This window comes from Fundulus heteroclitus, chromosome 4, assembly GCF_011125445.2.
Source record: "Fundulus heteroclitus isolate FHET01 chromosome 4, MU-UCD_Fhet_4.1, whole genome shotgun sequence".
Lineage (NCBI taxonomy): Eukaryota > Metazoa > Chordata > Actinopteri > Cyprinodontiformes > Fundulidae > Fundulus > Fundulus heteroclitus.
Window position 1 is genome coordinate 32,770,223 of NC_046364.1, and position 16,071 is coordinate 32,786,293.

Consider the following 16,071-nt stretch of genomic DNA (forward strand, 5'->3'; position numbering starts at 1 on the left):
AATGGAATGATAATTAGGCAACTAAAGTGTTACCTGCAGCAGTCTGGTGATATTGCACAGTATGGAAAAACTAAAAGATGAGTTACGAATGATCTATATTTGAGACGGTGCTTATTACAGCAAGACCAAAACATGCGTGTACAAGTGAGTTTCTCTTCATGGCATTGTTGTTTGAAAGATGGTGAGCATATGCAGGCGTGCCATTAAAATTTCAAAACCTTGCCACAATATAAAATCAGATACTTAGAATAAGAAAAATTTAAAGGATTATTGTCTGATCTATCATTATTGATTTGTGAAAAAGTATATGTTAAATGGCAGTCTGTAAAATCTTACGCTGTGCTCCAATTAAGCTTGGAAGTTTCCATTTCCAAAGCTAAAGTTGGAAATGTTAACTGGAATACATAAATTGTGGAGAGCTTGATTATCAGCTTGTATTGCTAATAGTAGTTAGTCTGTAAAATAATAAGATGAGGTTGCTTTAATTTACAGCTTGGCTGGCTGTAATATCATTAAATTTAACTGAGTTTAGTCCCAGTTCCCCATAAATGTATTCTAAAGGCACTGTATAATACAAACAGGTTCAATTTGCAGGTCAAATTGAAATATAGTTACTTAGTCTACTTTTGTATTGCTGATTGTACCGTAGGTGCTTTCAAAATTAGAGCATTCAAGTTCAGCTATTATACATTTTCAGTTACAATCATAATTAATCAAATATTACATACTAGAATAAAATAAAATAAAAAATACAGACTAATAGTAATGGGAAAGCACCTTTTAAAAATGCTTAAACGAGGAAACCAATGGATTGAATGAATGTGTTTACTCTGTTTTACCGGTCTGTTCTTGTGAAGAACTTTAAATAGCAGTTAATTTTTTTTTTTTGGTTTGTTCAGCAATGAGCTCAGCTTTACATGCCATGGCACAGTTCGTTTTTGTCTTCACAAAGAAATGGTACGAAAAAAATCCCGCTGGACTCAGCCCATCTGGCTCCAATGGTACCATCATCCAGCCCCTCCTTGTCAGGGTTTATCCCCATGGAAACTTTCCTGCAACCAAGGCTGGTGTTTGTCAAGAATTCAGGTCCCTGGAAGCTTATTTTCTGTTGCTTTTTTTCTCAAGTCCTATGGCCTCTGGGAATTTATTTTTAACCAATTTACATGTCAAGAGCCCTCTTAGACCTTTGTTCCCCACCACTGAGTGGAACAAGTTTTGGAGACAGCTCAATTTGGGAAATCTCCCCTTTGCCAGAACTCTTTTTTTTTAAGGAACATTACTTTTGGCCTGTCATTGTTCTCATTTCAAAACACTGTATATCCCAACACACAATACAAGGTGTTTTCTTTCTTTAGGATCTGGCTCAATCTCATATTTACTCTTCGGCTTAATGTATGGCTTTGAAAGCCTTCTCCTTACCAACGGCTATATTAATAATGTTGATTTTTTTTTTTAGGCTATATACTAATTATCTCTGTCAGAATAATCTTTTAGAATTGTAATTTTGGCACTACCTTAACAACGTTGCATCTCATACCCTTCTTTTACGTGTGGTTTTTGTGCAGAGCAAGCATTGTACAAAAGAGGATCATCTATTTTCAGGATGAAGGTGCATTGACCAAGCGAATGTGTGAGAAAGGTAAGCTTCATTTACTGACGTGAAATCAATGTTTAATCACACATTTTGTTTTGTTTTCCTAACCCTACAGGCAGTCATTTTTTCCCGCTGTGCTACTTATGTCATGATAATTCTTTCTATTTTAATATCCCTGCAGGGACTTTTCTGTTTGCTGTTATGCATACTATAAAACAAACAGTTGCATGATTCTCCTGGCTTTGCATGTGTATTGGTTGCCATGCAGCAGCACATCAGCAAGAACTGTTCAGTGCATGTTCTCTTATTTCCATGTCCATCTTTCTCTCCACCCTCTGCCTCCTACTCTCTTAACTGCTCATCTCCTGAATGATGGGCATCACTCACTTCTCTTTATACTAATAAGCGATATATGTATCTCATTGTCCTCCACTTTCTCCTTTCTGTACAGAATCCTTGTATGGAGATGGCACAGATAAGCCTTTGCTTGATTGTTGTGCCTGTGGAACAGCTAAGTACAGAGTCACCTTCTACGGGAACTGGTCAGAGAAGATTCATCCCAAAGACTTTCCTCGTGAGCACAATTGCACTTCTAGTATTTCTTTTTAATGTCATCTAGAGTTAAAGAAAATGTATTAAATATCTGTTTTCGTTACCATTTGATTTTTGGAAATGATTGTGTTCTTTTCAATAAGAAGTGGAACAATCTTGTAGTGAAAAAAAAATCGACATTACAGCAATTTAACCATTGAGCATTTTTCCATTGGTATTTGGACAATTTGTCTTTGTTGATGAGATTCACTTGTTTGCGGTTAGAATACCTTCTTACCATCACCCTAATCCTTAGCTCCCTACTCTGATTCTCTATATGATTCAAGTGAAACTGTGGTTGGGCAATTCTAAAACTTTGTTGTTCTAGTAAAAAAAACACACTGATAATATTAATATTAAAAGGTTGCTTTAAACCTCAATCTACTAGGGGTATGGATTATTTTGGGATTACCTATACATTGTAGCCAAAACCTTTGGAAGCAAGATCAAATTTCCACCAAAAAACAAAATCATGTTGCATTTTGTTATATTTTGTTAATATATTTTACAAGAAAGCAAAATCATAATAATTATTTCAAGGCTCATTTATGAGAGTAGATTTTCCCCATCATAATTTGGTGTTTTATTGATTACACTTTATTTTTATTTTTATTAATAGCCCCTGGCTTTGACCGCAGCAGAGAATACATACAATATGGAAACAGCTTTTTGTTTTCATACTTTTGTATTGAAGTAGTGACTCGGGTAAATATCAGTAAATAACAATAATGGTACATATCAATGAAAGCAAAGTCCGATCATGTTGTAAATGCAAGATCTATAACCCTAACAATGGTTTAAAGACAATGTGAACAGAAACATAACGTTGGTTCCAATGTTTGGGTGTTGTGTGTTTCATGCAAAAGTTTAACTGGCTGTTTTCACTTTTTGTCATTGAATCAGATTATCTAAGCCAGTAATAAATATATTCTAATAATAAGCAGTGTTACTATTACTATGCCCAGCAATAGCACTGCATTTAATGTTTGTTGTTTTGCAGCTGCTAATTTACATAAATTGCAGCCATTAAAATGACAGTTGTGTCACACCAAACAAGGAATTTCTTGTAACCTTTTTCAAAACTCATAATATTGCGGGGCTTATCTTTTCTCAAGCTCAATAGATTTCGATAGTGATCCTGTGGCAACCAAAACCACACAAGAAAGGATTTTGATGATTAATCCATGTGGCTTAGCCCTTGCGCATGCCTCTCAATTTTGATTTGGGTGGTAGGCTATTGTTGGATAGTTGGCTCTGATGTGCATATAACCTTGAGCCAAACTATCAGGATGTGAATAGACTTTTGGATTACACTGCCTCCCTTGTCTAAATCTGCCTCTCAGTCAGATCAATATACTGATTAGAGCGGAATAAGATAAACCCTGGAACTGAAGGAAGGGTTAGTTCACTATCTTAGACAGGAAGTAGCTGGTGTGTGATTCACTCTCACACACATGCACACTTCCACGCACACATTTCATAGATAGATCAACCTAGTTGAGGAGAGGGCAAGCTGTGTTGCTTCTGTTTCATCCTGACTCTTGGGGTGCTACTGATTGATTTCTCCTTGCACAAAGTCATTTCCTTGGTTACTGCACATATTCAGAGGTGGGTAGAGTAGCCAGAAATTGTACTCAAGTAAGAGTAGCACTACTCCAACATATTTTTGCTCAAGTAAAAGTAAAAGGTTATCACTCCAGACATTGCTCAAGTAAGAGTACAAAAGTATTCAGTAAGAAGGCTACTCAAGTACTGAGTAACTAATCATAACAGCTGATGATTAAATTTTTTAAAATTATGTAATCGGAAGGACAAACGTATAACGTTATGTGCAAATTCTGGTATTTTTAAAACAAAAGATACACTAAAGACAAAATAAACACTTTTCTAAATATTTTATTTCAACATTACACTTGAAAGTAATACTTACAGCAATTAATGTATATACAGTATGTTAAAACAGTGCAAAGTACTTCCAATGACAATATCTACTGTTTAAAGCTAGAAAATAAAAGTAAAATAATAAAGCTTGTGTACAAAGAAGATAAACATAAAATCTAGTTTTTTTGTTGTTGTTTTGTTTAGTCTGTTCTTTATTCATGAACTTACTCATAGCAGGTAGAATAGCCAGAAATTTTACTCATGTAAGAGTAGCAATACGCAAGGATTAATATGACTCAAGTAAAAGTAAAAAGTGCAGTGCTGTAAAACCACTGTGCTGTTCTTTTTACATCTCTCTTTCCAGGTGATGAAGCAGACAGAAGAAGTTTTATCATTCTTTCCCTTTTTTCTCTTCTTTCTTTCACCTCTTCTTTCTTTTTTTTACTCTTCTTGTTCTTCCTTCACTCTCCTACTTTCCCATTGTAATGTCCACATAATTTGAAATTATCCCCGCAGGAATCACAATAAAACTATTTACATGCAAAAAATAAAATAAAAATAAAACACTCCTAAAAGTACATATTACTCAAAATGTTACTCAATTAAATGCAACTTAGTAAATGTAATGTATCATACACTGACTGATGACCATATTTGCCACTTTTTTTGTTTCAACCCTTGGCTTGTTTCAACCCTTGGCTCAACACTGTGCTTTTTGTTATTGCAAGAAGTAGTTTCTCTCTGGTATCAGGAGTTTTGTCACATTGTCTCTCTATTTTTAACACACACCTTTCAATTGTTGGAGAATCACTTTGACATAATCTGAGCCGGAATGTCCCTGTACAGCTGGCCAATGGGACCCCATTTAGTCTTGACACGATAACCGTCACAGTTCTATTATTTCACCATATTGTCTCAATTCAATTCGTGTAGCTTTACACAGCTATTGAGTCCATGCAGCGGCACCATTCCTGAAGATAGAAAGTAAGGGAATGACATAACCACCAAGATGACTTTTTAATGGATTAGCGCTTGATTTGCTCATTTGCACATCTTTATGTCAGACTACATTAAATTAAGAGTGAAATATACATAAAACCAATCATTCTTTTAATTTTTACCCAATGTATAGCTATAACCCACTTAACTACAGTCAACCATAAAATGACTTATATCCCTGGCAGATTTAGATTTAAATTTGTTTTCTTTCAACCAAGAAGTCAGTTTCTGGTAGGAGATAAGGCAGACATATATTTCTCAGTAATCAGTAGAAAACTCTTTACTGGCATTATAGCAGTTCATCAGTCTTACAATGGCTGACCAGCTTTCTGCAGGTTTGCACTGGTACTTTGTGGATTTATCCTTGAAACGAGCTCCATGTCCCAAAGCTATCACTATAATCTTTTGATCCCTCAAGAGATTTTCAAAAAATATTTAAGGCAATGTCAGAATTCAAAAGCCAAATAAAAATACTCTAACCCTCTTCTGAGGACACAATAAATTCTGGGCTACACTGTAAATATAAGTAGCTTATAATCATTTTACAAGGTTAACCAGAAAGTTAATCAGATCAAAGATCTCGTTAGTATTTATTTTTATACCAAACAGGAAAGAGGAGACTGAGTTTTTGGCATCAGCTGCCCTAGTGCTATTCCTTACTGCGCCTGGCCAGGAGCCTTCAGGTGTACTCTGACCCTGCAAGACATTGGTTTTAACCTATCATCTGACTGACTCTTGGTTAAGATCCCTTTCCTATTTGTGGTCTTCCTGCTCTTTTAAAGGCTCATAGGTTTACTTGAGCATCTGGCATACTCCTCATAGTGACCCACCAGCCTCCTAGCTACCCTCATAAGCATCCTTATAATTTGCCCTTTTTTAGAGCTGCACCATTAAATTTGCCTCCAAGTGGCCAGATTTCTGAATTGTTTGCTGGCCTTGCACTCCTTTTTGTAAGATCCATTGTCTCACCCACACAAACCTGATAAAATATCTAACTTTGTATGAGCTTAATTTATTAAAGTATAGACTTTGGAGGGGGTGCACTGTGTTGGTTTGTTTTTTTATTATGGTTTTGTCTTTCTTTCTTAAATTAACTTTATTCTTTTGAATTGTGTTGGACTTCATTTCACTTTTTTTGTTTCATTCATTCATTCATTCATTCAATGAATCTACAGAAACGTGGCTAAACCAGTAATCCTGCATTGATCTGCCCTCTCACCTACAACCTCCTCTATAGCTAAATACATCTTGCAAATTTTGGCTCATTTAAGCCCAGTGCTCCATTTTGCAGCAGTTAAAGAGCATGTACGTCACATATGGCGAAGGGCCATAATACTCTGAGAGGAGGGGGCAAGAGGAAAGAATGGGGAAACATTGAGCAATAAAGTTGTGGCTGCATTGCAATCCCAGGGACAGCAAGGATTATGCAAAAAATTACCCATAAACATCAAAAAGATGTCAATAAATCCTTATATGGTAAGGCAAGGCATGGCACAGTATGGTGAATTTCTTTGTATAGCACATTTCAGTACAAAGACAATGCAAAGTGCTTTACATGATTAAAATATAGGAAAATAAAACATAATAAAAGTAAGTTGGAATAAAATGTAGAAGCAAAATAAAACATGAAAAAATAGAAACTAAAAGCAAATATTAAAAACAGTCGACTACAAAGTTGAACTAATGATAACTAGAACAGTCGAAGGCAGTCCTAAACAAATGTGTTTTTAATCTTGATTTAAAGGAACTCAGGCTTTCTGCACTTTTACAGTTTTCTGGGAGTTTGTTCCAGATAAGTGGAGCATAGGAACTACATGCTGTGAGTAATGGTAAGCATTGCTTCACATCCTGAAGTTTTGGTCAAGAAGGTGCAGCTGATTTTTAGCTTCCAATTTCATCATATCAAGCACACCTGTTTCTTATTATTGATCCCAATACAACTGGATAAACTATGCTTGAATGTATAGACGATTATAAAAAAAACAATATTTTTGAGTCTCGTGGCTACACACTTTCTTCCTGAACAAAAAGCAGTCACTCATGAGTGAGCATAACCTTTGTGTTATATCCTGTAGAAAGTTTGTATTAAAAAGGAACATGCATTGACAATTATACATTTTCTCCCAGGAAGAGATGGTTGGTCTATCAGGTAAAAGGAAAGAAAACAAAAAACATTTGAAGAGCTCTGCTTCAGTGCAAGGGGGGAAGGGTATATAATGTAAGGAAAAAGGTTGAACAGTCTAGCTAATGAGAGATTTTACTTTCTGACTCTACAGGTCGCACCAATCACTGGTCAGCCATCATTGGTTCCTCCCACTCAAAGAATTATGTGCTGTGGGAGTTCGGTGGCTTAGCCAGCGAAGGCGTTAAACAGGTAGCCGAGCTGGGCTCGCCCGTCAAAATGGAGGAAGAGATTCGACAAAAGGTATGTGTTTTTTGTATTCCAACCTGTATATGTAATGCCAAAGCAAACAGAGAACCCGATATCTGAGCCATAGACAGTGTTTGCATTTAAAAGGCTTGTTGATAAAATTAACAAGTCCTGATGCAGACAAAACGCTGACAGTTCTAGGCAGGAGTAAACAGGCAACACTGAGCAGACTTCTGTAGCAGATCTGGGTAGATGCGCAGGAGTGACTCTGGGCAGGATCCGTGGAGCGATGGCTGATAGAAGGTTTGTGTTCGATGACAGTCCAGGTCCAAGTCCAGAATGCAGAAAGTCAATGAGGTGTCCGACAAGGACAAGGCAAGATGACGAAATCCAAAAGAGAAGAACCAGGTTGGAAAGTTGGTGGACATGCAAAGATGACCGCTGGACATTAACTCATTGATGGGTTTTCAATAGTCTGACAGTGAGAGACCGTGGAAGTCCAGTATATAAAGGTAGTGTAACAGGTGTGGGGCATTAAGTTTGCGAGTTGCTGCCAGAGGATAACAGGTGGAACAGATCAGTGATGATTAAGAGGTGCAGCAGGAGAGTCAGGGAGCAGACATCCAACCAGAATCATTACAAATTAAGGAAATGTTTCATAAAGATCATAATTCAGTAAGGTCAAAGTTAGATTTTGACAACATTTTACATGTTTTTTTCCCAAATAGGTAATAGGTGTTTATCTGGATGAAACTGTTACAAGGTATCATCCAAAACATTACATGAACCTCAGGCGATGTTTCATTATTCCAATAATGCATGAATTCTTTCAGTCAAGCATCTATGTTATTCTTAGCTATAGATCTTCTATTTGGACTTGACAAATGCAAAGGATTTTTTTTCCTAACGTGGTTGGATTTGGCATGGAGAGTAAAATGTTCTGCATGAAAATCAGGTTGAATGAGCTCAGCTGTTAAAATTCCTATTTCAGGACTAAGGAGGTGCTGTAGAGGCGATAAGACAAAGGGAATTAATTTAGGTCTGCTTTTAAACTTTAAATTGTACAGTTTTACTAAAGTTCTTGCCTTCGTCTTCGCAAATCCATCACTTTCGTCTTACACAGTCTATATTATTACAGCTATAGTGTGGCATATGTTTCTTTTTTTTTTTTCCATCTTCGTTACTTTCTCACTTAGTCTTAAAATAACCCATGATGGTCGAACAGATGGTCCTTCAGCATTCTTATTCTTTGCTAACACTGAAGACCTGGAGTCACAGCACGTAATGAGAGCATAGTGAAAGCTATGAATTCTTCGGTTGATTTCTATCTTCCAGCTGCTGTTATAGCACTCTTTTGTTTGGTTTTTGCCTCTCAGCCTACATCGTTATACAAGTTACCGCTAACCTCAGAGGTCGAAGAGAAGTTTCAGTGGACTTAATTGCCTGGGACATCCAAGTTCTGTGAAAACATACATTATGTCAGGCGTTAACAAATGCTGTTCAAAAGGAAGTATTGTTAGTGTATTGTAAATTCATGACATCCTGATAATTGAATCATTTGTTTAACTGTTAAGTTAAAAAAGAATGTATGCTTGCTGAATTGTGCACACATTGTTTCTTAACTTTATTGCTCTTTTCAAAATGAAATGTGGTTGCTATTTTACAGTGATTTTATTGGGTGGGTAGAACTAGAACAAGATATGACCAGCATACTAATAGATAATAATAACACAAGTAATCATTAATGATCCTCTCTGTACCTGGATTTTCATGCGCATACACAACTCTTCATGGCAATGCGCACTCATGCAGCAGTGGCAGTTGGCCAGCTGGAGATCAGACATGGGTTTTTAGACAGTGGGAAATTAGTTTTATACCAAATTTAAACAGCTCAACCACCATTCAAAAACCAACATTGACTCGTGAGTTTCAGTGAGTGAAAGTGAAGGTATAAATCCTGCTCTGTGACAGAGGCTGACATTCAAAGGGCAAATACAGCTAAATTAGAAGGTTCAAAATACAGTAAAAGTTGAAAACTTACTTTTGTTGTTGTTGGCAATCAGTCTGACAACATTAGTATGCCCGTCAAGTGACGTCAAATCATGGTGGCTGAATGTGCTGATGGATCTGCCAACGCATGCAGTGTATCGGTCGATACTGTTAAAAGACAAAAACGCAAATGTCGGCCGATAATATTGGCCAGCTGATATATCGGTTGATCTCTACTAATTATCATTACCATTCCTTCTTTACCTCTGGTCTCTGGCTTTGTTTAGTGTACACATCTGCACAGTGTTTCCCCTGCAAATAAAACATCTCAGTTGTTTATTAGCTGCTAGCTAATGCAGTATATACTAAAATTCTATCCGCAATAAATTGTGGGTCTACACACCACATAGCATTAGATATTGTAAGGGTAGTTAGAACACTACATTGCATCTGTTAGCATCTTTTAATATATTCTAATAAAGTATGCTACAGAATCTCCATTTGCAAGATAGCCATTGCCAACCTCTGCTTTAGTCACAGAAAGAACCCCTTTGGAATGAGCCTAGAAAACATAGCTGTATAGCTAAAGTTTTTTTTTTTTTTGTGAAAAATAAAAGCTTAAAAACATATAGTCTTTTAATAGAAATCTAAAAACATGAATTATGAAACATAAAAACTGTCGTCTTATGGTTTCTTACACTCTTCTTCACTCTTCTTATGTTATTTCCAACACATTATATCAATTAGGAAATAATATCAAGATTTTCATTAACACTTTTAGTTTGTGATTGCTGTATTACTGATTTTGAGTTCAGTGTTCTGTTGCCTCTACATCCATCCACTGTCTATTGCTGCTTATCCGCGCAGAATTGGGAGGGGGGGACAAACAACCATGCACACAAACACTCACACCTAAGGACGTTTTAGAGAAACCAATTAACCTAAACATCATGTTGTTGGATTGTGGGAGGAAGCCCATATACCCAGTGAGAACCCACACATGCACAGGGAGAACATGCAAGCAGACCTCAGGCTGGGATTTGAACCCTGGACCTTCTTGTCTTTGACTGTGCAGTGTGTTTCTTGTTTTAAATGATAATGAATCACAGAAGTACATGACATTTTATTTTTTTTAATAATTAACATGTGTTCCATTTGGGAACATGTTTATAGTTTCTCTTTACATTTGTCTAAAAAAGATTCATTTTATCTCCCAAGACAACTATCTTGCATGTGTACTTTATCTACATTTTTATGACTCATAAAACCACAGTCCTTGTCCTTGCGGTAGGAGGACTGGACAAAAGAGTGTCCCCGCTTCAAGCCGTGCAGCGCTGCTTAGTAAATGCTGACACAAACAGAAAGATGACTCGCTTCGTGAAGGCGTCAAAGGGAGCAGCAAGTGATGAATGCAAATTGATATTCATAGCCCAGCTTCTCTCCAGCCACAGGGTGCAGTGATTGTTGATTGTTCATACAAAGTTTCATTTGTAAAGCCAAGCAGGCATGCAGACCACACAAGCATGCTAACACGCACCCTTAAAAGTGTAGCCTTTTTTTTTTTTTTTTTCCAAATCTGACCTATGTCAACTCAGAGTGTGATAGATTTATTTTGTGTCTGAGTTTTTCATCCTTTTTAAAACCTGGGACCAGGGTGTGCTTGGCAATTTGTCTTGCTATGACTACATCAGATGTGTCGTAGAAAGAAATTACATGTACTGTCATCCAAGATTCCCTACACCTGTAGAATTGCAGGTTTATTACATTGTGTTTGTATTTGGGCACATCTGTTATTGTTTTAAAATGCATTTGTAGCGTAGTAAGAAGAGTGAACATTTTCATAGCAGAGTAGATTTGATTTGACCATCTCATATACATTTGCAAGTCGACGTGATCATTTTGGTCCATTTCCACAGGGCTGTTATATGATAAAAATGAAAATAAAAATGTTCCCATCTTTTTTTTTTTTTTTTAAATCAGTCTCCCGTTTCAAAATTTCTGCACTTTTCAAAAGTTGCCAGAGTACTAGACATCTAACAGAAAATAGATAAGCAGACCTTTTTCTTTTCTTTTTTACAATTCCTATATAAGATGATTGGGAAGTGGCAATTCACTTTTAATGAAACGGTGCTCTGGTTTGAATTGTAAACAGAGGGGAAATTGTGTTATAAATGTCAGATGGCCTCATAACTACAGTTTGAGTATAGGAGTTAAAGAAGTCGTTTTTTTTTCCAAAGGCTTCCCAGAGTGTAAACAGATGTGCAACGTTGTTCCATTTTTCATGTACAAATGTTCTTATCACTGTAGTAGGCAGGATCACGATGCAGCCTGAGCTCATTGTTGGTGTTCCTCCTTTCATGTTTGAGGTGATTTATATATGCATTCAGTCATTACAGAAGCTCAGTGTGTCACTAATGAGAAGTTTAATGAGACTCCCTCCATGGACGAGCAACCAGCACCAAGGCCTCAGACGGATTATGAAATCTCCTATTTCCTCTCGCAGCGTGGGGTGTTTTTCATTATTACACAGTACAGACGCTCACAGAATCCTTTAATATTATGAGCTGCACAGCTGCACTACAGCGCACAACCAACACCTCTCCGGTCAGAGCCAGAACGACAGATTAAAGGCAGGAAAAACATATGGATGCCAGTTAACACAGCTGTGAGCCATTGTGGGTGTGCATTTCCTATTTCAGGATAAGCTAAAGGTAGAATTAGATGTAACTAGCAAAATAATATGCACTTAGAATTTTTTTTTTATTGAGGTTGAATTTATCTTCTCTTCCCATTCTGTTCTGTTTAGCTGTTACTAGAGTGATAATTTCTGCTATATTTAAGTGGGAGGACAGCAGTTATTACAGAAAATTCAGGTCCTTAACTCTGAATAAGCATATATAGACATGTCTCAGCAGATACATGTGAAATTAATTCCCAGACGTTGCTCTGGAATTTGTTTCCCATGTGTGTTTTACATCATTCTAATTTTTAACATTGCTAATTAACATAGATTTGCTCTTTATGAATGCTTGTCTGTATATTTTAAAGAGGTTAGTTGCATAATCGCTATAGCTTGATTCTGTTCAATTCTATGCTGATTTTAAGTAATGTAAAATGTTCTCCTCATCTACCTTTCAGATTATGCATGCCTTGGTTAGCATTTGAATGTTAAAGTTCATAAAATAAAAATGAACCAAAAAGTATGTCTCTGCTTGGAGAAATATCAAGGCAGGACCACTTCTGGAGGTCTGACCACCTCCAGCAGGCAAAGCGGATAAAGTGTCTTACCTAAGGACATCACAATTGAGACCGTCGGAGTGGGAGTTCGAACAGGCAAACTGCTGGTTACAGGACAATGGGATGCAGTTTTACTTTCAGCTTATAGAAAGTAAAAAGGTGTGTTTTACTTTAAAAACCCACTATAAAAATCTAGTAGTTGTTGGCACTGGGCCGTGCTAATTTGCCGTATAAAGCTTCTAAGACAAGCATTTGCTTGAAGGGGTCAGGTTGTTTAAACGCTGTCTGAATTCAAAATGCCAACTTTTTTTTTTTTACTATCGAGTGTCAAATCCTTTATCAACTGTTATGAAATAATCAGGCCACTCACCAAATATACTCTGTTAAAATAGGCTATGTTCTAAATTTTAGCCAGAGGAAGATCTTAACATTTAAATGCGGATTTCACAATTAGATACACATTAAAATAGTAGCATGCATTTCTGTGTGTGTATCTCTCTATATTAACATCTATTAAACAGTCTGTCATGTATTATTTTTTTCTCAACATAGAGTGTTGGCATACCTCGTCCGAAACCTTTTTCAATGTATTGCTGCCCTCTGGAAACAAAATACAAAACACTTAAACACATAAGCTGCTGCTGCTGCTGTCTTTCTATCACAGGCTTAACTGTTGCCTCAGTATCTTCTCTCTTAGCAATCCATTTATCACTTTCTCTGTATTTCTATTTATTTCCCATGTGAAACCCCAAATTTTACATTCTCTGTGGCTGCTCCGTTCCGTACATGTACGTGCACGTCTGTCCTAAGGAGCAGCTACGTTGTTATTTTCATTAATGGGAATCATTCCACATTCTCCGTGACTTCTCCGAACGTTTCCCTCAGTGGACAAGCTCTCCGTCGTTCACCGTTAAAACATGGAACAAGTCCAATTTTCTGATCCGTCCTGGTCCGTCTGACTCCAGCCAGATCAAGCTCCACAATTCCAATCATGTCAAACTGAAAACAAGGACGCTAAAAACATCCAGTTTGTCAAAGTTAAATGGGGGTAATGAGAGATTGGTAACTACACATGTTAATTAGTATCGTTGTGGGTTTTATTGTTAGTATTATTTCCAACTCCATGGCTTCAACTTTCTTTTTTCTTTTACATCCACTCTACTCTCTGACAATCTCCTTTGAAATCCTAATTTAAAAACCTAAATCCCTTCTGTGTCAGGTTTCGTGAGTTTGTTGCAGGATTGAAAAGCAGAGAAGTGTTGAGAAGCCGCATCTTGAAATAAATGGCGGTTTATTTAATAAGAATACGAAGCTTACAAGCAGGCAAGGAAACACAGGAACCATGGACACAACTAGATAGAGACCAGAATAGATAGAGACTCACTAAAGAATGGGTAGGCAGGAAAATAAAGATCTAACAGAACTACCTAAATCATAATGAACAATAACTGACTATGGCAGGAGCCGGATCTGACAAATGGATAAATAATATAAAGTGCATACACACTCATACACAAAACTGCAGATCCCCAGGAACATAAAACTAAGTAATCAAAGTCCTGGAGATCCTGACAGTCTGATCCATTTTCATATATGACCCTGTGCTTCTCTATCAAGAAAATTATTCAGGAGTTGAATAAAACTACACCACTGACTCATATATTAGATGCATTGTTTGTGCTACAACTCTTGCTACAATGATATTACATGGTGGAACAGCTCACTGAAGGTTTTTATTTTTATTTTTTATAAACAAATCTATCTGCTTTATCATCAGTCTCCCTCTGGTTGCTGTATTAATGTTGAGTGCAAAACTTGAGTTGAGTATGGATCCAGTAATGTCCTATTGTTAATTTATTGAACTATCTTTGAAAAGCAATGCTGCCTACATGCAAGATTAGTTTTAAGTTTCTTTTTAGCATTCATATCACTGCCGTGTATACATGTTTCTACAAACCAGAGCTGTTCACATGCCTGTGTATTCATAGGCATAAATATGCAGTGGGTCTATACACAATGTTATATATTCAATTTATGTTGTAGGACAGTGACTGGAACCAATCACCTGTTGTGGTGCTTCCCTCATATCATTTTTTTTTAACAAGACAATCTGTATGTGACCTTTCACCATGAGCAGTGCAGGTATAGAAATGGAGGAGAGGGAAAAATGAAATCCTGTGACAGGAAGCTCCAGCTCCTTACAGACAGTGTTATGTACAAATTCTCCAAACCTGTAAGAAGAACATAGAAAAAATATCTCATTTAATTATTTGGATTTCAAATTCAGTGAGTGATGTAGGTGCTTAAGACATATATCTGCTGATTGTAACAGACAGCAGGTTACTTGATTTATTTGTAATAAACTGATTTATTTAGAGATAATAAAGTATGGTGGAAATTAGAATACATAAAACTGTAAAATGTTACATATACAAACTTATGCATTGTAATAGTTATATAAAACATATTTCCAGAAAGAGGAACACCATCTTTCTATTTTCATTTTTTCCCCAATTTTCTCTGTATTTTCTTTTCATTATCACTTAATGAAATAGTTGGTTCTGGTCTTGTATTGTAACTACTGGCTTACAAATGGGATTAGGGTAGGTTTTATTAGCAGGGGCATTTAAACTGAATTATAATAATTCTTCCTAAAAGGAACTTTCATATCAAATCCTATTCCAGAAGGTTTATGACTCCAACGTTGCCATAACAGATCCTTTATTTTACCTTGAAACTCATAATGTGTGACTGCCCATGCTTGCCATGTTGTAAATAATGGGGATCTGACCATCTGTAATATAAAAGTTCTATTTAGTAATGCAATGAATAACAAATAAGTTCAGTATACAAAACTTGAATTGAGAGTGTTTTTATTAGGATGGATTTCATGTCTTTGGTTTTTATCTTTGCCAAAGGACACATCAAGAATGATTTTGAACTGTGTTAGAAGCAAATATTTTCATGTTTATTTGCTAATATTAGTCCCAAATTGATTTTTGCAAGAGGCAGGGATGGAATTGTTGTGATTTATTATGAAGAAAGACTGTATTTGCATGACTACAACATTAGCTAATTACAGGTTATCACTCATTCTATTAACTTCTAGGATAGTGTTTTTGCCTTTTTGCCACAAATGCATTAAAAAGCTCATTATTCTCTTTCTCTTCTTCTATCTCCCATCTGGGTGAGTTTCACATTGCACACGCAGCACCGCATTGACAAATTATGGACATGATTTTCCTCTTCTACAACAGAAAGCTGACAAATATACAACATTTGTGTTACCTCTTTTACTTGGACTCCTATTGGATGGTAGTAATTTGGGAAAATGTGTTTGTTGGAAAAAACTTATAGCTATTATTGTCAAAACATGTTAATATATTTTGCATTTATCTAATGCTCCAAA

At 36.4% G+C, this 16,071-nt stretch overlaps 1 protein-coding gene across 1 annotated transcript in view; it reads left to right on the forward strand.

The window, feature by feature from the left end:
* The window catches only part of spon1a (spondin 1a), an 84,271-nt gene that overhangs the window by 13,100 nt on the left and 55,100 nt on the right, over positions 1 to 16,071 (forward strand). Inside the window, exons 4-6 of the mRNA XM_012855129.3 lie at positions 1,566 to 1,639; positions 2,046 to 2,168; positions 7,342 to 7,490. Of these exons, the coding sequence (XP_012710583.1) occupies positions 1,566 to 1,639; positions 2,046 to 2,168; positions 7,342 to 7,490 (346 nt within the window). The remainder of the gene's footprint in view (positions 1 to 1,565; positions 1,640 to 2,045; positions 2,169 to 7,341; positions 7,491 to 16,071) is intronic.